Here is a 25,739-nt window from a genome sequence, read left to right as displayed (position 1 = left end):
TTTTCGTTTTTATGTTCATTCGAGTGGAAAAGCCTTGTTCACAAAGGTAGGTTGTTGCAAATGGCAGCAATTTTTTTACCGCCTCTTCATGTGCAATTTTGAAAGGCTTTGACAACCAAAAAGAGGACAGATTTGATTTGGTCTCAAATTGAATACAGTATTGGATGGAAGTTCAAGAATTGCCTCTGCAATTCTCTGGAGGTTCTTCTGGTATGTTAGTAATTTCACATTTAAAAGGATCTACAACCCAATGCACAGTTTGTACACCAAGATCTGAAAAGTTTGGTCTGAGTTTGGTAAGATGAAATTAGAAAAATTTCCCTATTACCCAAAAAAAAATCATTTTTACCCCATTTTGGGTAATTTACCCCGGTTCCCCGACCGCTGATTTAGACAAACTAGTTTTTGTTAATGATAATCATTAACATGTAATTTTTATATTTAAAAAAAGATGAAATTATTGAAGATTTCTAACTGATAATAATTTTACATCTTTTCATATTTGATTTAATTACTTGATGCTAACTAGACCATCAAATATATACTTCTTCAAATTCATCACAATTTCTCAAATTAAGTGTTTAAAACATTAAGCTTCTTATTTACAAAATGAACATATAGTATTTAGTAGTATTTTCTTTTAAAAATGTGTTCTTATCTTAATATTAGATAACATAATGCGTTGTAAAATAGATTGTAAATCACTGAAAGTAGTTTTGCGGGAAATTTATTTCTTTTTTGAAAAAGTGTGATTCCGTTTTATTTGCATATTATTATAAGCGTAACAGACAATAAATTTCAATATATTTAGTGGACTAAAAATATTAATATAAAAAAAATCACCGAGGCTACGAATCGGAAAAAAATGAATTACGTTTTCGGACGTCTTGATAATGTACTCGATGATAAATGGATGTTTTTTTTTTTTCTATAAAGAAGGCCTCGCACATTCTTCGGATACCTGTGTGATGCACCAGGTTAAAATAAGCGTCCGCAGATTGATGTCGGAAAGATAGAGATAGATCTTATGGTCCCGTATGCAGCATTAAGGAGAAATAGCGCATGCATTCATGGCGTATTTATAGAGTTTCGGCTAATTATACTAAATCTTATTGTCAGTGGTAGTGCCAAAACGTGCGACCGCAGAACCGCAGCTTGGGTTCCCTCACCGTCGGTAGTCCAAATCGATTATTTTTTTCGTTCCTGTTGATTTTGACGATATTTCGAGATCCGCTCTAATTTTACTCGGTCCGAAGTAAGCAGGCGTTCGAGTCAAAAAGTTTTGTTAACAGTTAAAATGTTGCTGCTGTTGCCGACGCTGCTGTGGATGCTCCTGCTGACGAAAGAAAGTTTCTGCACAGGTATAGTGTTTCTTTGTTTGTTGTTGTTGTTTGCAATTCTTGGAAATCAAAGATTTGAGCTTTATAAACATGTTTCTAGTTAGAAGTTGGGGTGAACTGTGCAACCATACGGCCGAGTGCGACGATCACCGGATGGTCTGCAAGGCGACGTACTTCAACTATTCCATGTGCCTCTGCGATAGGTAAAGATCATCACTACGCTGCTACTTCTCCTCCGCACGCGAATCCGGATTCCTCCTTCCGGTTTCAGTGTGAACATCGATCTGATTTGGCCGATTTTCTGGCCCGGAAGAATCGCGTACCGCCTCAGCACTTCGCCCAACACCAATTTCACTTGGACCAACGCGAACTTTTGACCTTCAACAAGAAATAAATTACAATTCAGTCTTTGTTTTCTTTCCGGAACGCGTTTTACCGATGCAACTTCTCGGGCCCGCGCTGAACGGGATCTGAGCGTACGCGTGTCTTCCTCTTCTGCTTTCATCCGCGAACCTTTCCGGATCGAAGACTTCCGGATCCGGAAACACTTCCGGATTTCGATGAGAAAGGTACGCGAAGCAGGAAACGGATGTTCCTGCTGTGATCGTCGTGTTCTCTGCAACGATAATATTTTAAAAATCTACTAAAATCTCTTCGCGTTTTATTTAACTAATGAACAACCAAAGTTATATAAATCATCGAATAAGAAAATTAAAGATAAAATTATGGTCTTTCGACAGAATTGTGATACTTTCTGTTTGCTTGTGATAAGCTTTCAGAGTTTACCAAACTTGACAAAGATATAGAGATTTTTTTTTGCATCTCTTTACGTTTTATTAAATTTCTTGATAACTACACGTGCTAATTAGATCATTGAATAATTAAATTAAAGATAAAACTATGGCCTTGCAATTCTTATCAAAAAATTACGAAACTTACTCAATTTCAAATCGGATTCCACGTAACGCCCGAACACAGGAACTGATGGATACATTCTGAACGTTTCCCTCAAAACCATGTTCATGTACTTCGTCTCCCTGAAATTCGTTGCAGTGAAATGATGCAAATTACGTCCGCAAGTCATCAGCAATTCCTCGTAAACTTTCCTCTAGAAAAAACAAATATATTTACAATCCATTAAACTAACAAAACCATTATTATATTTCACCTGAACATCCTGATTTTGTCCCAAATTGTATAAAGTGAAGCTGATCCCGTTCGCAATTGATTCATGGCCCTAAACATACAGAAACTAAACTAAAATTTTCTCTAGAATATTAATGAAATGCATTTACCGCAAATATAATCGTGTTGACTTGATCGAGAATTTTCTGATCGCTGAACGTTCCGTCCATCAACATCGAATCCAGAAAAGGTTTCTTCATTTCCTCACCTAAAATCCGCACAAAATAAACTAATTTCACTCATAATTCACTTAAATTTCGCACCATTTTCATCGATCATCAACTGTGAGTAATCTGCATCTTTTAATTGTCGCCTCCTTTCGTTTATGATCTGAAAATGGTTAAATTAATTGTTAAGTTTCTTCATAACTTCATAGCGAATTACGTTCATGGAAAAATCGTTGATAATGTCCAAGCATTGAAAAAATTCACTTCCCGCTTTGCTCCTCCTGAAGACGAAATCCGAACGCCAAAATGGGTTGAAAGTACGATCTTGACACAGCCTCAAAACTCTAAATAAATTAAAAGAAATTTTTTGTTTGTTTGATTGATTATGAGAGGCTCACGTTTTCAGGGCTTTACGGTAAGTCGAATTTCGTTCGTTTTCCAAATCCAAGGTTATTCCCATAGCGGATTCTGAATTATGACAAAAATATATGTTTGGAATTTTCAAATTGCTTTAATCTCTCACCGATCATCGCGTTCAAGCTGTAACCGATGATCAACTCGTGCACATCGAACACATCTCCTCCGACTTTCTCCTCGAGATTCTCCAGAAGGATTTCGACTCGTCCCCTGAAGATGTGCAGGAATCTCTTGATGATGTCGTAGTGAAACGCCGGCGTCAACATTTTCCTATCCGAATGCCAACCTTTCCCTGTGTTCGCATTCGTTTTAGATTGAATTGAATCAATTCTTCTTTGTAAACTCACCAGAAGCTGTTACGAGTCCTTCACCAAGCAGAGGTTTTATGTAATCGTAGGTGATGGATTTCTTCGTGTGATCGAGGGTTCTCAGCAGAATCTAATTCGTTTTTATTGATGAAAAGAGAGAATTTAAATTAAAAAGTTTCTATTTTTTACTTCGATATCGTCGAAATCGGTGATCATCACTAGAGGTTTGGATCCGATCCAGAATCTCGTCACCGGTCCAAATCTCTTGCAGTTCTCCACGAAATACTGTAAAACTCCTGAAAACAAGTTAAATTTTGAAGAGAAATCGATTAAATTTACCATTAGGATGCGATTTAATTTGCAGAGAGTTTCCGAAGAACGGAATTGGCGTCGGTCCTGGCATCCTCTCCGACCGAACGCTCCAAATCAATAAGAAAATAATGATGAGCAAAGCAATCAACATTTTCTAGCCGATTAACACTTAATTGCAGCCCTACATTACCTTTTATAAAGCATCTGCTTACTCCCTCTCGTTTTCATTACAATGTAATAATGCATTTATCCACTGGTAATTTAGTAATCCTTGAAGCTTTCTAGAGTGTTTGCTTTATTTTCGATTCTTTTGTTAATAGTTATTTTGTAACAAATTTAAAATAAACAAGTATCAAACAATTGTTTATGAGGCTTTTGTTATATTTAAGACTGTCGTCAAGTGTTTGCAATTAATAATAATAATTAAATAAAGTTAATTACCATGACGACATAACGAGTATGTACTGAAACCTTGCAATATTTTCTATATAATATCTTCATTTCTTTAAATACTAACGATTTTTCTATTTTTATTTGTACCTCCTCATGTTTCATTTAATTACTCGACAACTACGGAAGTTGACTAAATGGTAGAAAATGCAAATTGAAGACAAAACTATAGCCTTTCAAATGAGTCTACTACAAAATTTGTACTATTTTTTGTTTTCTTGTAGCAAGCAAACAAATTTGAAATAATTATTGTTTCCTATTAATTTCAATTTAAAAAAAAATGTAATCTGTTTTTGTCCAAAATTTCCGATGTTGAAAGTGAATCTGGAAGAAGTATTTTTAGCTGAACGTAAACCGCGGAAGAGTAAACCTCAAATAAAGTGTAACTCACGTTTATTTTCGTCTAAGATTTAGTATATACAAATAATTGTTACTTCTTCAGATTTCACGAATGGCGAGGAGCGGAGGTCGGATGTTACCAAATCGTGCAAACCCAGAGGATCATGAACATGTCCATAACGAGCAGCGATTCTTTAGGTAAAGTTTTCAACAACAAACATCAATTGAAAGTAACAATTTTAAATGATTTGTTCAGGTAAATTGGCGAGGGATCAGGAAGCGATATTTCTGGGCCACAAGATCGCCGGATTCTTCGTGATGACCGTCGGCGTTCTCGTGCCGTTCGTCGTCGCAATATACTGCTGTCACATGCGGAAAAAGTAGGCTTTGTAAAAAAAGAGAAATTAACAAAATCAAACAATTGTTTTTTTTTTTGTTTCAGAGATAGAATGTTGAAAAGGGAAATCTTGTGCGAAAAGAAAGAACAATTGAAGAACAGCTATATGTCAGCATAATAATACTTTAAAAATTATTATTGTTATGCTTGTGTAATGTTATCTTTATCTAATTATTAAGTAATTATTATACATATCTACACGTTGAGTAACTAAATGTGGTTTTCGTGTTCGAAAATTAGTTATTTAGATTATAAACAAAGTGAATAAATGTGTAGTTGTTATTGAGATTTGTATAAGTCTATAATTAATTTAATGGATTAAACAAGATACGTGACTCGAAGATTGAAGAAAATTAATTTTAAAGTTAACTAACTCTGTAGGTTGTCGATGTGTTTTCCAGGGAGAATCCTGAAATTCTTGAGAATTTCTACGACGGTCAACTTGATCCCAAGCATGCCCTGAAAAAAAAAAACAAATTAAGTAAATAAATGAATATCGATTGTACATGTTGATCTAGTTACTGATGCAATTTCTTAACGAAATAATCAGTTGTTGATTCAGTTTCGGCGGCTACGAGTTCTTTAGTTTTCTCTTCGATGGGTTGACAAAAAAGATGTGTGAGTTCTGTTCATGCATCTTGTTTCTCAAGAAAATCCATAAAAGAAAACGAGAATCTTTCATTTTCCCCACAATTTTAGTAAAATTAAACAATATCTCAGCGTAATTGGGATCCGTGATGAAGACGTAAATCAATCAATCGAAATCGTTTCATACTTCTTCACGTTCTCCACGAAATATATAAACAAATTGTAAATTTTCTAAATCTAAAGTTCAATTAATAATTCATAAAATGTATATTTATCAATATTTCACAAAGTTCAATGATGATTCTCACTTTTCATTCAATCGTATTTGTTTTGATGAATTGCTAAAATTTGCAAGATTTTTAATAATCTCTTATCGCGCTGTTAAGTATACATATTACACACTCATCGACAAACAAAATAAATAAATAAATTTGTCTCTGCTATAATCTTAATTATTATGCAATTGAGCATGATTTATTAATGGAACGTTCATTATTATTATTCTTTTTGTGTTATTTTTTAATGTGAATTACAGGAAAATGGATGAAACCACTGCATTGTACGAAAATTCGTTACATTCCCCAAACATTCAGCTTCCATATGCATCTTTTAGATCCATCATAGCTATTATACTTTTTGAGATAAAACGTGAAATCATCAAGGTGTTAAAAATGTTATTGTTATACTTTTGTAATTTTTCGATTGGGAATCATTTCAGTGTACTTTTCGAGAACAGCAGCATTATCAATGCAAACAACGTCTGAATCTTAAATCCACGCAATTCGCATGGTAAGCATAGCAAGTGTATATTAACGAATTGGACTTTGAACTACATAAAAATTGAGACTCAAGGCCAAAGTAATGAGATCAAGTTCAGTGTTCATAAGAGTATTAAATCAATCAACATGTAAATAAAACAAAGAGTATTCAATGAAACTTTTAGTTTATATTTTGGATAATTTCTAATTAATACTAGCATATAAATGCAAAACTTAAATTATTTGTTAACAACTTCTTGGAGTTAATTAAGCGGTCTTTGCTGCAATCGGATGTTGATGCCATCAGGAGCTGTTAAAATAATGTAACTCTGGATGTTGTCGATGTCTTTGCCGGGGAGAATCTTGAAATTCTTGAGAATTTCGATGAGGGTCAACTTGATCTCAAGAATCGCGTATCTTTGCCCTGAAAAAAAAACAATGAAATTAAGTAAATAAATTAATGTCGATTGATCCTAGTTACCGATGCAATTTCTTGGACCAGCGCTGAATGGGGCGTACGCGAACGGATGTCGCTTCGCCGTGTTCTCCGCGTTGAATCTTTCCGGATCGAAGACTTCCGGTTCCGGGAAATGCTCGGGATTGCGATGAAGCATGTAGGCGAAGCAGGCCAGGGACGTTCCGGCAGGAATGGTGACGTTAGCTACGGAAACAATTGTGATTTACTTCAATTGTTCAAAAATATAGATTGATCGATCGATGTACTTAGTTTCAAATCGTGTTCTATAAGTCTGCTGTATGTGGCAACCGGTGGAAACAATCGCAACGATTCTTTGACGACTTGATCCAGGTAGACCGTCGATTGAAGATCCGAATAGGTGAGATCGCGTTCATCGGTTCCGAATAACGAAACTATTTCATCGTACAAACGCTCTTGCACGTCCGCGTTTTTGCTCAACGCGTAAAGTGCGAACGAAATTGCGCTGGAAGTTGTGTCGTGACCCTTAAAATGAAGAAATTAAGCCTAATGTTCACAATTAATTGAAATACTCACAGCAAACATGAACGTATTGACCTCATCCAACATATCTGTCACAGTGAATCCGTTCTTCCGATTGGTGATGAGCAAATCCAAGAAAGCCATACGCTTTTTCCTACCTTGAATTTAGTTTTTTTATTTTTATTAAATGAAATAAAGAAATTAAATTATACAATAATTTTACCGAAATCATCAGTTGTTGTTTCAGGCTTGGTTTCGGCGACTTCGAGTGCGCGAGTCTTCTCGTCAATGACCTAAAAAATGGGTTAAGTTATGAAGTTTTACAATATTTGAAAGATATTTCACCTTCATGCAATAGCTGTTAATAAACTCGATGCTCTTGTAAAACTGCTTTCCTACCGAAGTCCTCCGAAAGATGAAATCGGGTTGAAGGAATACGTTCCAAGTGCGCCTCTGCGATCCCCTTTGTATACTGAAGAAAAGTAATGAAACAAACGTGAAACATCGCCGTTTAGCAATTAACTCACTTATTGAGAGCGTCCACGTAAGGCGATACGGTCTCATCCTGCAGATTCATCTTCAGGCCCATCGAAGTTTCGGTGATCGCGTCCAAAGTGTACATCGTGATGATAGGGAAAACATCGAAGATTTCACCGTTCGCTTTCTTCTTCAGAATATCGATGAGCACCTTTCCGCGTTCGTTGAAAACCTCGACGAACTTCTCCAAAATGTTGAAATGGAAAGCGGGCGTGATCAGTTTACGATGTTTGTGCCAATGATCACCTGAAAACACAACAGAAAATCTTGAATTTCTTAAATCTATTAACAAAATTGTATTTACCAGTGGAAGTTACCAATCCGGTTCCCAACCATGGAATAATAAAATCGTAAGTCCTAGATTTCCTTATATTCTTCGTATCCTTCAAGAGAATCTAAATAAATAACAATAAATTAATTGCTAAACAAATACCAAACTCATTATTTTTTACCTCGAAATCTCTGGGATCGTTGAGGAAGACGTAAAGCGTTCTTCCGATCCAGTACCTCGAAACCGTTCCATACTTCTTCACGTTCTCCGCGAAATATAGTAAAACACCTGCAAATTAACGATGAACGACCTTTGAGAAGAAAAAAACCAACAAAAGAAAAAAAATATGTGCGTGCTCGCATATTCGTGTTTATAAACCGTTAAAATCTCTACTGATCGAGTCCAAAGTCTTATACATGCGCTCATTATTTGCTCAACATATCATTACATCAAACTACAATATGTATTTAGTGTACTTGGATGATTAATTTCGAACAAACAAAAAAATAATCTTATCGTCTCGCAAATTTTAGTAAATAATTATAAGTTTTAAACAATTTTTTTCTTCTTCATCTACACTTTATAAAAGTTCCAACAAATCGTGTAATATGTAGGTTGTTGAAATGTTACCTAAGTAACGAATTGTTGAATGAAGTTATGGTAAATATACGTTTTTTGTTGCTTAGGTAACGAAGCGTTAAATTTAAATTTATTTCGTTACCGAGGTAACAAATCCGTATTAATCAATTTGAAATTGTACCTTTAGGATTCCGGATGATGTTGTACGAGTTGCCGACGATGGGCAACGGTTTCGGGCCTGGGATGTGCTCCAAGTACTTGTTGATCTTCGCGTTTTTCTTCAGCTGTATGTAGAAGACGACGGCGAGGAGGGCCGCGACGAGGAGCGCCAACGCGTGCAGCATGTTCGGACGGAGTTTGCGATTTGAATCGCGATTCGTTAAACCAACAAACAATAAAAAGTCTAATCCGAGTTTGGACTTTGGACGGCGTCGCATCTACAAGTGGTTGAAAATAAACAAACACAACTTAAACCTGTTCTGAATATGTGCGTGTATGGATTGAATAATGATGATGGAGGGAGGAAATGCACAAGAACATGCTTCGTTCGAATCATCTGGTCTAATCGAAATGAATTGAAATTGCACGCGAATGTATTAACCGTTTGTTAAATATTCGTTTAACAAACAGAGATCGAAAAGTCCAAGGACCAGAACATTTACTGATCTGTTGAGCATTAGCAGTGCACTTTCATAAACACTTATCATTAAATACTAGTTAACTTTCACCTTAACCCAAATACTTTGGACTTTTTACCTTTAATTCACATAGATAGATAATAAGTACGTATTCTAATCAAATTTCATACTTAAAACTAATAATTTTCTAATCTTCATTGATTCATAAAATTAGTTTTAATATTTTAAAACTTGCAAAAAAAGGGATTTGGTTTGATTAATGTTGAGCCAACTAAAACTATTTATTACAGCATGCAGCTACCAATACTTTCAATTTACAACTACTACAGCAAACGTATTCGAAGAAGCAGAATCAAGATGTAATCCGTCTAGGCTTCATCTTCATCCAAATACCATCGGGCGCCGTCAGAACTACGTAATTCTGCAAATTACTAATAGTTTCGCCACCATAGATTTCGAAGCGTTGCAGAATCTTGATCAGCGTCGACTTGATCTCTAGCATTGCGTACTTTTGCCCTGAAATTCCTAAATCGATTAAACGCGCAATTGAAAACATCAATTTACCTATGCAATTTCGTAATCCAGCGCTGAAAGCGGCGAACGCAGCATGATGTTGATCCTCTGCGTCGACTCTATCCGGATTGAAGACTTCCGGATCCGGGTAAATCTTGGAATTCCTGTGAAGCATGTAAATGAAACACTCCACGTAGCATCCAGCAGGAAGCGTCGCATTCGCTGTGAAAATACGTAATAATAATTATGCGTTAAATGATGGATGATTGAACTCACTGAGCTCCAAATCGTAATCCAAGACTCTGCTGATACTCGCGACAGGTGGAAACAGTCTCATAGACTCCTTAATGACTCGATCCAGGTAGACCGTGGATTGAAGATCTCGGTAAGTTAAAGTGCCAACTTCGGCTCCAAAGTTAGCCTCAATCTCTTCGTATAATTTCTTTTGGACATCCGCGTGTAGACTCAAGCAGTGCAGAATGAACGCGATTGCCGTTGAAGTTGTATCGTGACCCTTGCAATTAAAAAAAAAATAAAAATATATCTCAGTTTATGAAAGTTTCAAAATGAGATTTTACTGCAAACATAAACGTGTTGACCTCATCCAAAATATCCTTAATGGAAAATTCTCCCTGATTCTCGGACAGCAAAATATCCAAAAACGATTTATCATTTAATCCAATCGTTTGCTTCTCCTTAATTACCTAAAACAATTTATCAATTAATTACACGCTGATTATTGCAGCAAAAACAATTTACTTTCATGCAGTGATCGTTTATCATTTCCAAATTGCGTTTAAACTCTTTCCCGATTGCCATGTTGTCGAAGATCCAGTCCGGATGCAGCAACGAATTCCAGACTCTGGTGAACGAGATTTTCTTGACGCTTAAAAGTTAACAATTTAAAACCGATCATCTTCAATCGCATCGAATCAATCACCTCTCCAACGCTGTCAAGTACGGAGATTTCTCTTGCCTCTGGATCCTCATTTGCAAACCCATCGAAGTTTCTGAAATTACATAAAGAAATAGAAGAAAACAAACTTTTTAGAATCATTCAATTGTAATCATACCGGTGATTACATCCAAAGTATGTCGCACAATTATAGGAAAGACGTCGAACCTTTCTCCGTCGGATTTCGATGTTAAATTCTCGAGCATATCGTCGCTGCAATCGTTGAAAACTTGCACGAACTTTTCCAGCATGTTGAGGTTGAATGAGGGTCTTATGATTTTCCGATGAACGCGCCAATGATCACCTAAAAAAGTAAGCTTTAAAACTGCTTCTAATGTTTGCACATCTTTGTAAATAACCGGTGGATGTGACCAAGCCTCCGCCTAACCATGGAACGAGAAAGTCGTAGGTCCTCGATTTCCTTATGTTCTTCGTATCCTTGAGCAGAATCTGAAACATTTTTTGTATTGTCTTTATTATTATTATTTTACTAAATTTCGTTTTACCTCAACATCTTTTGGGTCTGTGATGAAGACGTAAGGATTGCTCCCAATCCAGAATAACGAAGTCTTTCCATATTTCTTAACGTTATCAATAAAGTAACGTAAAACGCCTATAGTAATTATTAATGCAATTAATCAATTATTTGTTTTCTATTTAAACAATCTTACCTTTGCTGTAAGTAGAAGCGCCAATGGAATTCCCAACAATTGGTAGCGGGCTGGGACCGGGAATATCCTTCAAGTACTCATTGATTCTCCTGTTATTTTTCCTTCGGTTGACCAGAATCAAGGATAATAATCCTAAGATTATTACTATTAAGATGAACAACATGATTGGAACTGACTGGAGCTGGAGTGCAAAATCATCTTATTTTATAGATAAGCATGATTAAATTTACTATGATTATTTGTAGATAATATAAGATTTTAGTGCTATGGACCATGAAAACTAAATATCGCAATTTATGTAATGAACAAATCCGAAAGGGTACAAAACACTAAATTGCGCGCAAATACAAGAGATGCGCCTTGAGTTGCATACATCAGTCTATTAATAGATTTTGTAAACATTGTATTACAATAACAGCTTAAAATGCGAAGATATCAGAGATTATATAATAGAACTTTTGAGTGGGGACACTAAATTGTATGCAGTAAAAATTACGGTTTGTTTGGCAGTCCGCATTAAGACGATGATGCTTTTACGAGTCTCCTGAGCTCAGGAGTTATAAATGTTCAGTCGTAAAACTATGAGCGCGACAGACTAGATCAATTACGTGCACCAATATATGTATTCAAGTTTTAACGTTAACATACTAGCAGAGAGTCGAACCGAAATTAACCGGTATTATTAATTGAACCGTAACTGTAACCGGAACAAAAATTGCTCAATTGAAAAATTGAATCTGCAACGATACTCTCTGCATACAATACACAATTATCATTGAACACTCTAATTAAAGATTAATGTAGGTTTAACTTTTACACAAAATTATAGGAAATTGTCTATACATATAAATATGGCACGTTGGAAAGCCCAATCATGTTGCTTTAAGCTGCGTGCTCATTTATAATAAGGTTTATACAAAAACCGGTATTCGAATGTAAACTTTTCTACAAAACCGGTTTTCGAATTTTCACAAAAAAAAACAAGAGATTTTCACAACTTATTTTCTATTGCTCACACAGTTCCATTACGTATACGAAACTTCCAGAAATAGAAAAAAACTATCACTTGCTACAAAACTGGGTTTAATCCTCTTTAGAGTATTAAATAATGAACTAAATTATTCGTTTTTTTCTTTGTACCGTCTAATAGTAAAAGTTTCTTTCTTGGTAGGTTGGTGCAGGACAAAGTCACATCTTCAGATTCTTGAAGATATTTAAGAATATATTGCATTAAAACAAGCTATGATGCTTTTTCTTCATCGCAGATAATTAAAATAATTCAATAATTTTAAGTTTAGGCTCAAAAACCGGTTTTCTTTTAGTTGGATAAACCCGGTTTTCAAATTACATGAAACCCTAGTATCCCCCGAATTACGAATTAGTTCCGTTCCAAAGGGTTGTTCGTAAGTCGAATTTGGTCGTAAGTCGGGGGAATTTTAAAAAATACTGATTTTAACACACTTTATCATGGTTTTTCTTTTATATATGTTAAATTCCGTAACACTGACTGCATAACTTTGAATAAATAGATTAAAATAAAGAAAATACTTTTCAATGTAGACATCATAATTATTCAATAAAAAAACTTCTTCATCTTAGAAAAATATCATATTTTATTAAAGAAATTATCAATTTTTGTTTGGACAGTTTTTTCTTGATATCACAAGTTAGAGCTTTTAGAATTTTGTACGTAAGTTGGTGGAATTCTGTATTTTTTGAGTAAATTGATGATTTGTGAAGTCTCTTGATTTTCCGAAGCTTAAAAAAACGTATTTTTTAAACTTTGAAATCGGCAATAGCTACAAGTCTGACTTTAATTTGTTTGCTCATTTATAATTATGTCGTGTATAGTTATTAAGAAAATTAGTGACTTGAGAATCGTTTTAGCACGTATTTACACAAAAGTGAAGGTCTCCAGTCTACGATTCTTGTAAAATTATCCTTATCTTGTAATTTTATTAATTATACTCATTGTATAAAAACAGATTACAGCAGTGGTTTCCAAACTTGATATTACTGCGTCTCCCTTAAGACATATTTAATCATTTCGCGGCTTCCCTCCATTTCATAAAATAGATAAAACTTTAGCAGTCACTTGGAAAAATTCTCACTGTGACTAATAGTGTTGGAAAACGCTATGAGACAGCTCATAACAGAAGACTAGATGAGAATAGAAAACAGAGCTTAAAAATTCCAATTAAAAGTAAAATTATTTTATTATATCGAATAAAAAATACAAGAACAATAATTAATTTAATATGAACTAACTCTAGATGCGGGCTCCGTTTCCATTTCGTACTCGATCTCCACCCGTTGTTTCTTGCCTTTCTTACCAGCGGGTCCACCTTTCGGCATCGTTTTCGATTTGAATTTAGCTTTCGACTGAGAAGGCACAGTAACATCTTCAATATCAGAATCGTCCGAAGATTCAATATCACCAATAACGGTCTCCTTTTTACCGCTGTCGCTGTCCTACAACGAAACAAACCGCAAAAACATTAGCACAAAATCCCCTTCAGAATGAATATTTTGACGTACCTCTGATTCAATCTCAAACTCTGAGTCAGTGCCTTCAACAAAGGCATCACCCTCCATTTCCTGCTCAACTTCGGACTCGATTTCCTCCTCTCCACTCTCATTGTCTTCAACTTCGCCTTCCATCAAAGCTTCATCGAACATAGACTGAGGTATATTGTATAAATCTTGGTACTGAAAAATAACAAATATTTGTAAAAAGAAACAATTAATTATATCAATAGTAAAACACTTACGACTCCCTTCTTGAGCCTATCCAACAAAGTCTTCTCAACACCCTTCTCTATCCTAGCAGCAATGAGAGCCTTGTGTTCCCTTCTCGTCTCTCTCCTCTCGATCTTCGTCTGCAACGGCACGAGCAACTTCTGTCTCTTCAGCCTCAATCTGCGCATACGAATGAGATACTGTGTGATCCTGACAAACCTCTGCTTGCATTTCTGTTTGATGAATCCGGGCCAATACAGAAGATTCTCGTTGATCTGATGGATGGCCTTCTCAAAGTTCTTCGAAAGCTTGACCTTTTCCCAGCACTTGTTGGGGAAATGTGCCCGTTCAGCTGTTTTCATATACAAGTAAACAATGCCGCTTTCCTCTCGCACAGTTGCATATTGGCTGTTTGCCAACGGGCAGGAACTCCTTGTACACAGACCAGTTAAATTGAATTCATTGCGGCAGAACTTTTGCGTTTTCGTGCTACAAAAATTGAAGATGTTAATATTTTCTTTTGGAAATTGTGATTGTAAAGACTTACCTCACTTTGTGTGAGCAAAATGTGCCGTTAATGACGCTCCAAACGACCTGAAATTAACAATTATAATTAATACGTTTTGTTGTTAGTTTCGTTGAAGAACACTCACGTCGTCGTGCTGCATTCTGCAAGTTTATCTTATTTACTGAATACCAAACATGAAAATAACCTGCAATATTTTCAACTGTTTTAGAAACCGCACGTGTTGCCTAGTTGTGGAAATCACTAGGCCAACATAAGAAACTTAAATGTTAAAATCACTACTTTTAAATTTAAAAATTTTTGAAATGAATCTTTAATAATTTATGATTTACTTTACGAAAGAAATACAGTTATATAAATAAATGAAACACAATTATTAATGTTATTACCCTTTCTTTTTTATGTTTTTGCTATTCATAACATCGTTTTATACAGATCCACAGTATACAAATATCTATTAGTTAAACAAGTAGTAGTTTCTCCATTTCACATCTTGTTGCAATCGATGCGTTTCTGGAACTACAGTTGATATCTCATGCAGTTTTCTTTAGAGATTGTTTACTAACATCAATACAGAATATATCATCATTCCATTAGTATGATCATCAATCATCGTCACTTGATTCTGAAGCATAGTTCAATTGCTCATTCCACCAATCCCTAATTTCGTGCGTTGCATGAGACACCTTCGGAACGGCTGCTTTATTGTTAATTACTTCTCTTGGCAGTCTGCTAGTTTCTGGTGCTTCATTGTAGTGTCCCCAATTCTTAACAGCAGCAACTGAAAAATTAATTATTTGTATAAATTGTAATATGAAAAAAAAATAATAGATGTAAATACCAGGAGGTCTGTTATTTTTCTTCTTTGTAGTGATTTGCTGTTTCTCCACGACTCTCGACGATGGATCTGATAAAGTTGTTACAAGAATCTTCCTTCCGCATCCACTTTCAATACTCTCCGATCTAACGATGGGTTTAGCCTTCTTCTCGTTCTCCTTCTCCACTTCGGCCTCTTTATCTGGGGTGTTGTTCTTAATCTCTTCGTTCGTTACAATTTTGTCCATGATCGGAAGGAATTCGTTGGTGTCTCTCAAACCAGCTATTAAACTGTTCTGTTTGTTCTGCAACAGTTTTCGTTTTATTAATATATACTTGTTTTTAGTATGTAGTTAATTTCTATTTTATTATTTAATATGATAATATACGTTGCATGTCGCACGCGATCTCGAGTTTTATATAAAATAAAGTCATTAACTAAAGGTAATTAATTAAATATTCAGAAATTGAAGGGATTGTAGATGAATAATGAATGAAAGACTCACGTTCGTTGAGCGGATTTTCTTGAGGCAACCCTCGAGCCACGTTCGTATCGTCTGCTTTGCCACTTCCTCTTCAATTATGTATTCGAATTCCTCCCTGGCCAGAAGCTCCTCGAGTTGCAGGGCTTTCCTTATATCCACCGATCGATACGAGAGCATACTAGAAAAATGCGTATTATTCGCCTTGTAAAAATGTACTTGTGAAGAGGTACTTGATGACATCGTGGAAAGTAACGTCTTCGCCATTGTGCAGCCTCTCCAGTTCATAACACATGTGCTTGAAGAGTAGTCTGTCTTTTTGAGGATCAACCTCCAAACGACCTTTCAGCAAACGCAAGATGAACTTGACACGTCTCACGGGGATGACGCCTCTCTGATGGATGTCCACGACGTTCCAGGTGTTCTGGAAGTTCCTAATGTCCGCGTAAGAGAGCAAAGCGTCCTCCTCGTTGGAGTAGAACAAAGAGAAATTCTCCATGATAATAGCTGCGAGTTTCAAACAAACAGTTCAATGACCAACGCGAATGTAATTCTAAGCAGAACTGAACTTACCCACGAGCAAGTTTAAAACTATGTAAGTTATGATCACGTAGAAAGTGCAAAAGTAAACCAGAGAGCCGGTGAAGTTTCCGCAATCGGTTTCCCAATAGTTCTCCGCTTCCGTGCAGTAAGGCGGTTGTATCATGCAATCGTGCATTATCTTGTTCCAATCCTCCCCGGTCACTATCCTGAAAAGCATCGCCACACCAGTAACTGGAGACTCGAAGTTCGCTCTTCGCCCGATGCCTTCCCCGTATTTAACGGTGCCGAAGATAATCGTACCGGCCAACGCGTAGAAGAAGACCAGGAGGAACATTCCGAAAATGATGAAGAAGCTTTTGCACACGGACACACCGACGGTCAGCATTAACATCTTCAAAGTCGCGTGCTTCCCGGTGATCGTGAAGAAGCGCAGGATGACGACCATGAAACCGATGAAGTAAGACAGATCGTTCTTGAAAGCCGCGTGGAAGAAGACCCAGATGACGCCGGTAACCGTGACCAGAAGGTCGTATCTGTTCCTGCGCGACTGAAGGTATCCTCTCGGTGTAAAAGCGATGTTCTTCATGACGACTTCAATCACGAAAATCGTGATGCAGAATATATCGATGCCGGCTAAGTAATCCGTGTAATGCGCGTCTTTATTCCACTGCAACAGAGTAAATTCAATTTAGACTTTATTCGTCCTCCAATAATCCAAATAACACTGTAAAAGTACACTTACTGCGACTGACAGTAAGGAGCTGTTGATTAAGACCATCACTGCTACAAATCGCTTGAACTTCAAGTTCTGCGTGATGTCGTAAATGAATGATCTGAACTTTTTTCCGTCCGGTCTCGGGGGTAGGTGTAAGGGTTGAGCGATCTTCAGACGCTTCTTCAAATCGCACCTGAAAAAAACCGAAATTTTAGATTGCAATCACAGAGATTTACAAATCTTTCTACCATCTCCTTTGATCGACCGTGAGAAGAGCTGTGCCTTTGTTCTCGGAGTAATTAGCGATCACCACACCGACGAACAGAGTTAAACCAATCATGCATCCCAAAAAGATGTAGATGTGTATGTAAATGGCGTGGACCGGTCCTAAAGCTTTAATTAAAACATCCCTAACGTCAAGCCAACCTTTAAAAGATAACACTTCGAATAAGGCGAGCATTGCGTCTCCGATGTTATCGAAGTTGAATCTCTTGGGGTTGGCCCAGACGCGCGGTACCAGCATGGAAGGATAAGACTCGTTCATTCCCGGTTTCATCTTCATTTTGGTAACGAAAACGCGTCGCAGAAAAACGCCTACGCAATCTTCGCGTTTCGTAATAGTCGGATCGTTGCATCTGGCCAATCTTCCACCGTACAGTTGCACTCCGTAACTGGCGAAGACAAACATGAGTAGGATTAGGAGCGTCGATACGAGTAAGATCTCTTTGAATCCTCTGCACAGCTCGTAGACGACTTTACGCATGTGAGGAACAAGCGTGAATATCCGCAAAGGTCGTAAGCATCTCAAGATCATCAACATTTGAGCTCCGGATTTAGCGGGAACCTTTCTGGGCATCCAGCATAGAAACACTAAGCTCACCTAAAAATATACAATTGATTAAAGTGTAAAGTTTAATTGTATTAATTACTAAATAAATGAAAACGTCTAGAATCGCAGCGCAGTCTTTTATGTAGGCTTTGGGTGTGAAGAATAAACCGTCTGCTAGGATCTTGAGCACTAGCTCTATGCTCATGAAAATGACGAAGCTGTATTCGGCGATTTGCAGGCTGTAATTTTCCATCACTCTGTTGTAAGGAGTCTCGAACATCATTGATAGGCAGGAGAGAGTAGTCATCATTATCATAACCCAATCTAAGTAAGTCACCAAGCCGAGAAAGTTGCTGAAAAGTCAATCGAATTAACTCTAGTCTTTTTCAGTTCATTTAAAACTCACTGTAAACTTTTGTACTGAACTTTGCGCTCCTTTCCAGTCAAAGGGTCCTTCAATCTGGCATCGTATCTTGCGTACACGATCAATTGGCAGATCTTCCGGAATTTACTTTCCCTCGGAACTGCAAATAGTGGAGTATCGAAGAACGGATGGTTCTCCCTTAAATCCTCTTCCCGTTGATTCCTATAAAGTCATTTTAGATGTGCATTTTTGAATGTTTCATAATCGTACCTCCTCATCTCCGCTTGTTGCCTCTTCGCTTGCAGCAATTTGATGTCCAAATCGTGCGGCCTGGCTCTCGCCGACGTCACGCGATTCACGCCAATGTCTCCGTTTTCCATTAAATGCTCGTAGGTCTGCTTCAGCTTTATGGAACCGCTGCGGACGCTCCTTCGGATCGACCTCGAGCCGAACCTGTAATAGTTCCTTCAATCCGGTGATTAAATCTCTGCTCAATCTATAAATTTCAGGCGATAGTGATACTATCACACACCACTTTCACTTACTTCTTGGGATCGATGCGCAGCTGCTTCATGCTATTTATCGTTCCTTGAGGCTTCAGCGGGCCTTTGCTCCCCGGAACCGGAATAATAGAGGAATCACCCAACATCAATCGTTGATTATTGGAATCGCTGAAAGAAACAGGGGATAGTTAAAAGTGAATTGGAGAGAGTTTCACGGATCATTTACTTGATGATGTGAGCAACCGATGTCTTCTTTAATTGGCTATTGACCGTGCGGACTTTAGGGATGCTGTTGTTCAGTATCTTCAGAGGCTTCTGCTTCCTGTATATAATCTTCGAATCGTAGATCTCCTCGTTGAGTTTCTTCAAACCGCTTTCGGAATTTTCAGCGTCCTCGATTTCGTACACGAATTGCCTCATGAAACTCTCCCGAACCTAAACAAATGATTCAAATAGAATTCACTTGAAACGTGCTGCAAAGTTGCTCTGACCTTCGGAAGGCTGAAATCTGAAGGAACTTTGTGCAACGTGACCATGAGAGGGCTGTCGGGAAACTTCTCGAAGATCCTCAATCGGAACGGCAAAGTTTCCTTGATTTCGGCGCTCTGCTCTCGGTATTTCAACTGCTTCAACTTCTTGATGTCTTCGTCCAACTCCAAGTTATCCAAAATCACGGCGACGAACAAGCTGAGCACGATCTAAACACATTGATTCAAAGCAATCATACTTAATATTTGTATTATTAACGTACCAATGTTACGAAGAGATGGTAAAGAATGAAATACAGTGCGACTAGAGGAGCTAAAGTCGGTTGCGTCAGCAGCATGGTTTCGTCCATGACCTCGACCCAAGCCTCTTGCGTTAAGATTTGGAACATGGACATGAAAGCTTCGATGAACGTTTCGAATTTGGCGAATCCGCACAGGAAGCAGAACAGTTGCATCGAGATGCTCGAAGATATAATTAGGAGGCACATTGTGAAGATGATTAGGCTTCCGAGCTTCTTTCCAGGCCCGAAGATTTTGTAAACGAAGTCCTCTAAGAGCGGAGAGGCTTTTATCAAACGCACCACTCTCAAGACCTGCAATTATTACTCAATTAAAACTCCAATAGATTTTTTTTACTTGGAATTACTTGGAAGTAAGTGAAACCTGTCATGTAGAAGTAAGGTATCACATGGATCGTAGTTCCGACCGCTAGAAGAAGCTCGAATTTGTGTATGGAATGCTTCCAATAACCTCTCCATCCCAAGCACCAGATCTTGAACATTGTTTCAAAGTCGAGGAGGACAGTGAAACCGACTTCTATGTAATAGTATCTTTCGTAAAAAACGCTGCGCGGTCGCTCGTCGTGCTTAAAAGTCATGGTTGCAGTTACTATTCCGTTGGATAAGATCACGCACATCACTAGAAGACGGAAATGCGGTGATCTCAGTATTACGTGGCAAATCTCCGGTGCTAAACCGGCGTGCTTGTTCTCATCCAAAGTGACTAACTTCCAACCACGATCGTCTCCCGTTAAAATCTTAAATTTTATTAATTAATAATTGATGTTTTATTTGTACGTTGATGAGGGCGTGTTACTTGCGAAGCTGAACTGTTTTGTATGTGTCCCCTGACACCCCACATTTGCTGGAATTGCACTCGGATCTCGTTGAAGGTTTCGGTGATGACGGCTATGAAGACGTTCTTCACCAGCCAGGCTAAGAAGAAAATCATCGTGCTGAAGTACAGGACGGCTCTCCATCCCGGCAATGAGTCTATGGCTCTGTACATGATAAACACCCAACCTTCTTGAGATGCGGCTTGGTAGACGGTAAAGAAACTCGTCACTGGGAAAAAAAAACGTCGTTAATTCAAATCGCGCTAAGAAGAGTGGTTAATTTACCGAATTCGTCGAAACCGTTGAAGCCTATTATGTAGCGCGATAGCTCAAGTTTCATGCACTTCATCCCTCGCGGGCATTGGTAGCCAGAGTTAGGATCAATGGAGCAGAAGGTGTCTGGTATAGCGAGACTGTTGATGGTAATCGATCTGCGTTGAAAAGAAGTGTTAATTTAAGATGAATTTGTGATTGGGGTTCGGTGTTTTACCCGACTTCGGTGGTGTTCAGAACGCAATGGTTCTTGAGCTCTCCGAAGAACTGGACACCGAGCAGTCCGTAGAGGGACATGAAGAACAGGAAGAAAAGCGTGACGTTGTAAATCTGTTGGCTGGAGCGTTTGAAAATCTGGTTTATCCTGGATTTGGGCATGGAGAATTTGAGGAAGACTCTGAGGAAACGGATCATGATTAGCGGTCTGGGTGCTCTGAGGATCGAGAGGTAGCTGTATTTCGGCACGATTTCGGTGATTTCGAAGATTTGCAGGATAACTGAGATCCAGAGTAGGAACACCATGCTGGCGTCGAATTGACACCAGTGGTCTTTGAGGTACGGTTTTTCGCCCTTGAACAAATCGAACCTATCTGTAGTCTTCTGCGTTACATCGGTGTGAGTGTACCTTACTTTGAGGATGCCCCTTATGTGCATCTTTGCTATCATTTCGGCGGTGAACAAGAATGTTACCACGGAATCAATCGAGAAGGTGACGAGCTGCATGGGCGGAATTTTCTCGAAGGTCTTCGGGGTGTTGCAGCAGACGGATGCTAAGCTCAGGAGGGCGCAGAGCCTCATCACCCGCCTCACCCAGATCTTTAACAAAAAACATCAATTTCTTTAAGTTTTCAATTATGTAACAAAGTAGCTTGTAGACACTCACCATATTGACCCATTCTATGTCTGCGCTCTCGTTGAAAGCCTCGTCCGGGCCGTAGTCGGCCAGGACGGGCTCACCTTTGAGGCTCTGCTTCCGTCCCAGCATCATCCCGATCATATTCCGCAGTTTTCTTGCAATTTTTCCTGATTTTTCACCTGCCACTTTTCACATTTTCCCGACTCCGGGACGGGAGGCGCCCGGAGCGCTCCGGATTCTGCATTCTCCTCCAGTCCACACGGTCCTGCGCATCTCCATCAGCCAAATGGGAAAATCAATAAGAATACGTTATCTGCGTTCAGTTGGTAATAAATTTTCAAAAAAAAAAAAGACAAAAGACAAAAGCCCTCCAAAAGATAACACAGATAAAGAATTCGGATTTCATGCGAAAAAGGGCCAACCAAGTCTAGTCTATTTATTTAAACAACTCCACGTAAACATTCAGGTCACGGATTAAACAAGGTCTTTCCTTTAGAAATTGGAATGCCATGCGTAATCTAAACGCGCTTCACTATCTCTCCCATTAAATAATAAATACACAAACAAACAGGACTAAATACCTTTTCGACTCGATAACTATAAGGCATTGATAATAAAATCCTCTTTATTCTAGTACTCAGTCTTCTGCAAAATGCGAGCACTGTACTTCATAGTTCTTCTGTCCTGCAGCTTATTTTCTTTGTCATTTGGTAAGGGATTTTACTTATTTTTGAACAAATTCGAATGATTTTCCTCTCTCTCTCTCTCGGAAGGGCTGACGAAGAGCGAAAGATGTCTCATCGTTCAGAAGCAAAGCGTCGGTCCGTCCTTCGATTTATCTCCTTCGCAGGATTACGAGGACTACACCGACGATGATATCGAAGACGAAGATACGACCGTTCAAACTCCGGATAGAAGAAGGAGAAAAAAGTATCCACAGCGTAGACGAAAGTTACACAAGAAACGACCCGTTCATAAAAAAGTTATACACATCTTAAAAAATGGAAATTTTTCATTATAAAATATTGATTAATTCTTCTCTTCTTTATAAAACATTTTTTCCATCATATAGTAATCAATTATAATAACTAAATTTTATAAAATTTAAGCAGATTCCAAATAGATGTGGAAATTCCTTTTAGAAAAGAGTTTATATATATAAACGCTCCATATTTTTGCTTTGTTTACGTCGCAGTCGCAATAAATTCGCTTTTATTATAATTATAAACAGTAGCGTCCTATAATTTCAGTTGCGTAAGACAAACTACCGTCGAGTTCCTCCGTTCGCGTAAACTATTGGATTGGTGCATAATTATCAGGCGTTTTTTGGGAAGCAGTTATTGACTATGATTATTGTAGAATTGCACTAATCCAATGAAGATTTCCTCTCATCGAGAAATTATTTTGCGCATTCGCCTTTGAGATTTTAATTGAACCTTTTCCTATTACAATCCTGATCTGTCTCTCTTCTACACACTCGTTTCTTTGTGGTAGGAAAGGAGGAATGCAATTTGTTTCGCTTTATTTAGAAGTGCTCGTGCTCGAGCTATTAACCGAAAATGGTCAGGATGAATTGCGGATCGGCCCCGTATTTAGACATTCCTCAACAACAGCACACAAAGAAAACAAACCAAAAAAAAGTTGATTATGAAACAATCGTTTTTGGTGGAAATCTCATTGTTGTTTCATCAACTTCTGAAGATTTCTATTCGCTTTTTGTTGTTATTGCTAATGTTGAACAATTAATGTTTGTATATTTATTTCATGCACGAGATGCGATGGTGACTCAGTTGACCTTTTACAGAAACTAGATCTTATCAAAATTGGCGTTGAAGAATAATAATTGCTGTGAACTATTTTTTTCGTTCGACTAATCGATTCAGTTGAATGAAAATTGCTCATCTGATTATGGCTCTACATATTGTAACTACATAGTTCACGTGTATGGAAACGAGCTAAGTTTACACAGCAATTTTCTTGATTACGACACAACCGAACAATGCTGCAAGAAAACTTAATTAACGAGCTCAATTACATCATTAACACTTTAATAAAATTATCAATAATATACTAGAAATATTTAATAATATCTTAAAAATTTGTTATCAAATAAATGTGAAATACTTTAAAAGTTGGATCACATTTAATTAACAAAGCAATAATTCTTAATTATACATAGATATTGAAATTTACACTTTTATTACTTGCAAAACTAACTATAAATTAAAACTTAATTATAATTTAGCCATTAAACCTTTAAAGTATAATAATTATTACAGTCTTATATAAGTTTTCAAATCCATTTTTATTTCACTAATTCTGCTGCAATAGATGTAGGAAATGTTATTAACCCTTTTACTTCCTCAATATGTTGCCCTTAATTATAACATAACGCGTAATTGTAGTATGTTTATGAGAAGGCGCAGCTGTTTCCTTAATTATCACGCTCATTCGGTTTAAAAAAAAATTCTTATAACATCGAGAATTCATTCGATTTTCTTAATTAATACATACTTTTTTTGAAATAAATAATTTAATGACTAATTTTCCATATAATGTCTTCAAACTAATTATTTTTTATTCGTTTTTAGAAAAAAATATTTTCATAATTTTTTTTTTAGGAAAATCTGCTAATTTATTATGTGAAAAATTGTCTTTTTAAAAACAATAAAAATATTTTTTGGAATTTTGAATTATGAATGTCTTCATACTATTTTTTTTTTATTCGTTTTTAGAAAAAAATATTTTTATAATTTTTTTTTTTAGGAAAATCTGCTAATTTATTATGTGAAAAATTGTCTTTTTAAAAACAATAAAAATATTTTTTGGAAATTTTTTTTTCAAATAAAATCTCAAAAAAAAAATTATTATTTTCGTCTATAATACAATAACTTCTCCAATTAGTAAAAGTAAATTGTTTAAAAACTGAATTTTTCATAAAAGAAAACTGTAATTTTTTTTTTATATGTTGTAAAACATCTTTAGTGCTTCCAAAACTATCCGAATCCAAATTAATAGCACTTCGACCATTATGTCCTCAGCGCGAAATCCAATTTAATAGGCGTAAGCCGATTACGCAACAAATTTATAACTGGCAATTAGTCTTGTTTAACTGCAAGTCAAATCGCTGAAAATACCAGTGTTAAACTTAAACTTAAACCCATACTAATCAGCACAAATAACGCATTTCCATATTCACAATTCGATAAAAAAAGAAATGTGTATCGTGAAACACATTTTAGCTTTGTACACTTCAATATTCAAATATCCTAACGAACTTTACGTAATTGAATTACGATGTGCTTCGGAAAGAGGGCGCTCGCGATTCGAACGGATCGATCCGATAGTTGTCGTTTTTTTCTTTTGTTTTCGGATATGGAAAATGCGCTTCCGGTTAATGAAAAGCTTCCTCATCCGAATAATCGAGAATTTGCAATTATCACTTTAACGCTGTTATTTTCCGATATGTTTTGTAACGGAGTTTAAAGTAATCGATTCTTAATTAGTTTATAGTTCAAGTCTTATAAATGAACAAATGTATACACTGACGTAAATACATTGATTGGATGTTTTAGGTTAGGAAACTTACCTTAAAGTTAAGCGCGGATGATATTTTGGAGAGGTGATCCATCTTTTGGAACTGTCAATTAACACAATTAAAACGTGCATTTACATATTAAACACGCAACTAAATGAAATGCATACACATACTTTTATAGACTAATCAATCATTGGTTATTTTTTGGTTAAAAATTGTTTAATTAATTAATGAATGACATTGTCGTCTAGGTGATGATTTATTAAAATCCTTTATTGATTTAAACGTCAAATTTATATTTCAAAGTAGAATTGTGTGCAATGCGAAAAAATGCTGATAAAATATAATATTTAATAAACAAAGAGAAAATTGAATTTCTTTGACTTAGATGCAATAATTAATTAAGTTTAATTTACATTATAAATTGTTACAACAATGCAAAGTTAGATAAAAAAATGCGTAAAAGAATCAAAGTGAAAGGAAATAGGTTTAGTTTTCTAAAGATCGAAACAAGCTGAGAAAGTCGATTTTTTTGTTTCTGATTTTCAATTATTTCAAAAATTTATTGTT

General features: G+C 36.6%; 6 protein-coding genes across 8 annotated transcripts; 1 reads left to right on the top strand and 5 right to left on the bottom strand.

Moving 5' to 3' along the window:
• Positions 1–1,170: 1,170 nt before the first annotated feature.
• LOC108561006 lies at positions 1,171–5,051 on the top strand. The gene is made up of 5 exons (XM_017918760.1): positions 1,171–1,361; positions 1,441–1,543; positions 4,622–4,716; positions 4,775–4,898; positions 4,961–5,051. The coding sequence occupies exons 1-5, from the start codon at positions 1,298–1,300 to the stop codon at positions 5,031–5,033; spliced, it is 459 nt and encodes a 152-aa protein (XP_017774249.1). The 5' UTR covers positions 1,171–1,297; the 3' UTR covers positions 5,034–5,051.
• Positions 1,511–3,980, bottom strand: LOC108560984 (cytochrome P450 4C1-like). 2 transcript variants are annotated; one of them, XM_017918726.1, is made up of 12 exons: positions 3,757–3,980; positions 3,607–3,713; positions 3,457–3,547; positions 3,216–3,401; positions 3,091–3,160; positions 2,910–3,036; positions 2,789–2,855; positions 2,636–2,733; positions 2,509–2,577; positions 2,280–2,448; positions 1,777–1,956; positions 1,511–1,718 (listed from the first exon to the last, which is right to left on the bottom strand). In XM_017918726.1, exons 1-12 carry the CDS (start codon positions 3,878–3,880, stop codon positions 1,516–1,518), a joined length of 1,491 nt encoding a protein of 496 aa, XP_017774215.1. In that variant the 5' UTR covers positions 3,881–3,980; the 3' UTR covers positions 1,511–1,515. The 2 variants fall into 2 exon arrangements, with proteins under 2 accessions (XP_017774215.1, XP_017774223.1); XM_017918734.1 differs by having other exon boundaries at positions 3,091–3,161; positions 3,253–3,401.
• A 1,417-nt stretch (positions 5,052–6,468) lies between the features above and the next one.
• On the bottom strand, positions 6,469–9,089 carry LOC108560973 (cytochrome P450 4C1-like). Its single transcript, XM_017918716.1, has 10 exons — positions 8,788–9,089; positions 8,209–8,315; positions 8,061–8,151; positions 7,747–8,002; positions 7,565–7,691; positions 7,443–7,512; positions 7,274–7,377; positions 6,985–7,222; positions 6,743–6,922; positions 6,469–6,685 (listed from the first exon to the last, which is right to left on the bottom strand). The coding sequence occupies exons 1-10, from the start codon at positions 9,041–9,043 to the stop codon at positions 6,525–6,527; spliced, it is 1,590 nt and encodes a 529-aa protein (XP_017774205.1). The 5' UTR covers positions 9,044–9,089; the 3' UTR covers positions 6,469–6,524.
• Positions 9,090–9,464: 375 nt separating this feature from the next.
• Positions 9,465–11,960, bottom strand: LOC108561000 (cytochrome P450 4C1-like). Its single transcript, XM_017918746.1, has 11 exons — positions 11,880–11,960; positions 11,384–11,564; positions 11,219–11,325; positions 11,072–11,162; positions 10,831–11,016; positions 10,698–10,767; positions 10,517–10,643; positions 10,336–10,461; positions 10,034–10,271; positions 9,809–9,979; positions 9,465–9,760 (listed from the first exon to the last, which is right to left on the bottom strand). Exons 1-11 carry the CDS (start codon positions 11,898–11,900, stop codon positions 9,597–9,599), a joined length of 1,482 nt encoding a protein of 493 aa, XP_017774235.1. The 5' UTR covers positions 11,901–11,960; the 3' UTR covers positions 9,465–9,596.
• A 1,620-nt stretch (positions 11,961–13,580) lies between these two features.
• LOC108560929 (protein MAK16 homolog) lies at positions 13,581–14,886 on the bottom strand. The gene is made up of 5 exons (XM_017918655.1): positions 14,776–14,886; positions 14,670–14,716; positions 14,155–14,611; positions 13,922–14,092; positions 13,581–13,855 (listed from the first exon to the last, which is right to left on the bottom strand). The coding sequence occupies exons 1-5, from the start codon at positions 14,788–14,790 to the stop codon at positions 13,637–13,639; spliced, it is 909 nt and encodes a 302-aa protein (XP_017774144.1). The 5' UTR covers positions 14,791–14,886; the 3' UTR covers positions 13,581–13,636.
• Positions 14,887–15,024: 138 nt separating this feature from the next.
• Positions 15,025–21,885, bottom strand: LOC108560957 (sodium leak channel non-selective protein). Of its 2 annotated transcripts, none has more exons than XM_017918698.1 (20): positions 21,659–21,885; positions 21,406–21,591; positions 20,993–21,345; positions 20,788–20,933; positions 20,484–20,731; positions 20,035–20,424; positions 19,652–19,981; positions 19,392–19,598; positions 19,127–19,335; positions 18,943–19,068; positions 18,668–18,862; positions 18,440–18,619; positions 18,134–18,386; positions 17,453–18,084; positions 17,232–17,397; positions 16,520–17,159; positions 16,180–16,453; positions 15,971–16,127; positions 15,490–15,769; positions 15,025–15,429 (listed from the first exon to the last, which is right to left on the bottom strand). In XM_017918698.1, exons 1-20 carry the CDS (start codon positions 21,770–21,772, stop codon positions 15,254–15,256), a joined length of 5,262 nt encoding a protein of 1,753 aa, XP_017774187.1. In that variant the 5' UTR covers positions 21,773–21,885; the 3' UTR covers positions 15,025–15,253. The 2 variants fall into 2 exon arrangements, with proteins under 2 accessions (XP_017774187.1, XP_017774195.1); XM_017918706.1 differs by having other exon boundaries at positions 16,520–17,156; positions 21,659–21,884.
• Positions 21,886–25,739: the final 3,854 nt, after the last annotated feature.

This window comes from Nicrophorus vespilloides, unplaced genomic scaffold (assembly GCF_001412225.1).
Source record: "Nicrophorus vespilloides isolate i.1.1-1 unplaced genomic scaffold, Nicve_v1.0, whole genome shotgun sequence".
NCBI lineage: Eukaryota > Metazoa > Arthropoda > Insecta > Coleoptera > Silphidae > Nicrophorus > Nicrophorus vespilloides.
This window is presented reverse-complemented; position numbering and strand designations above follow the sequence as displayed.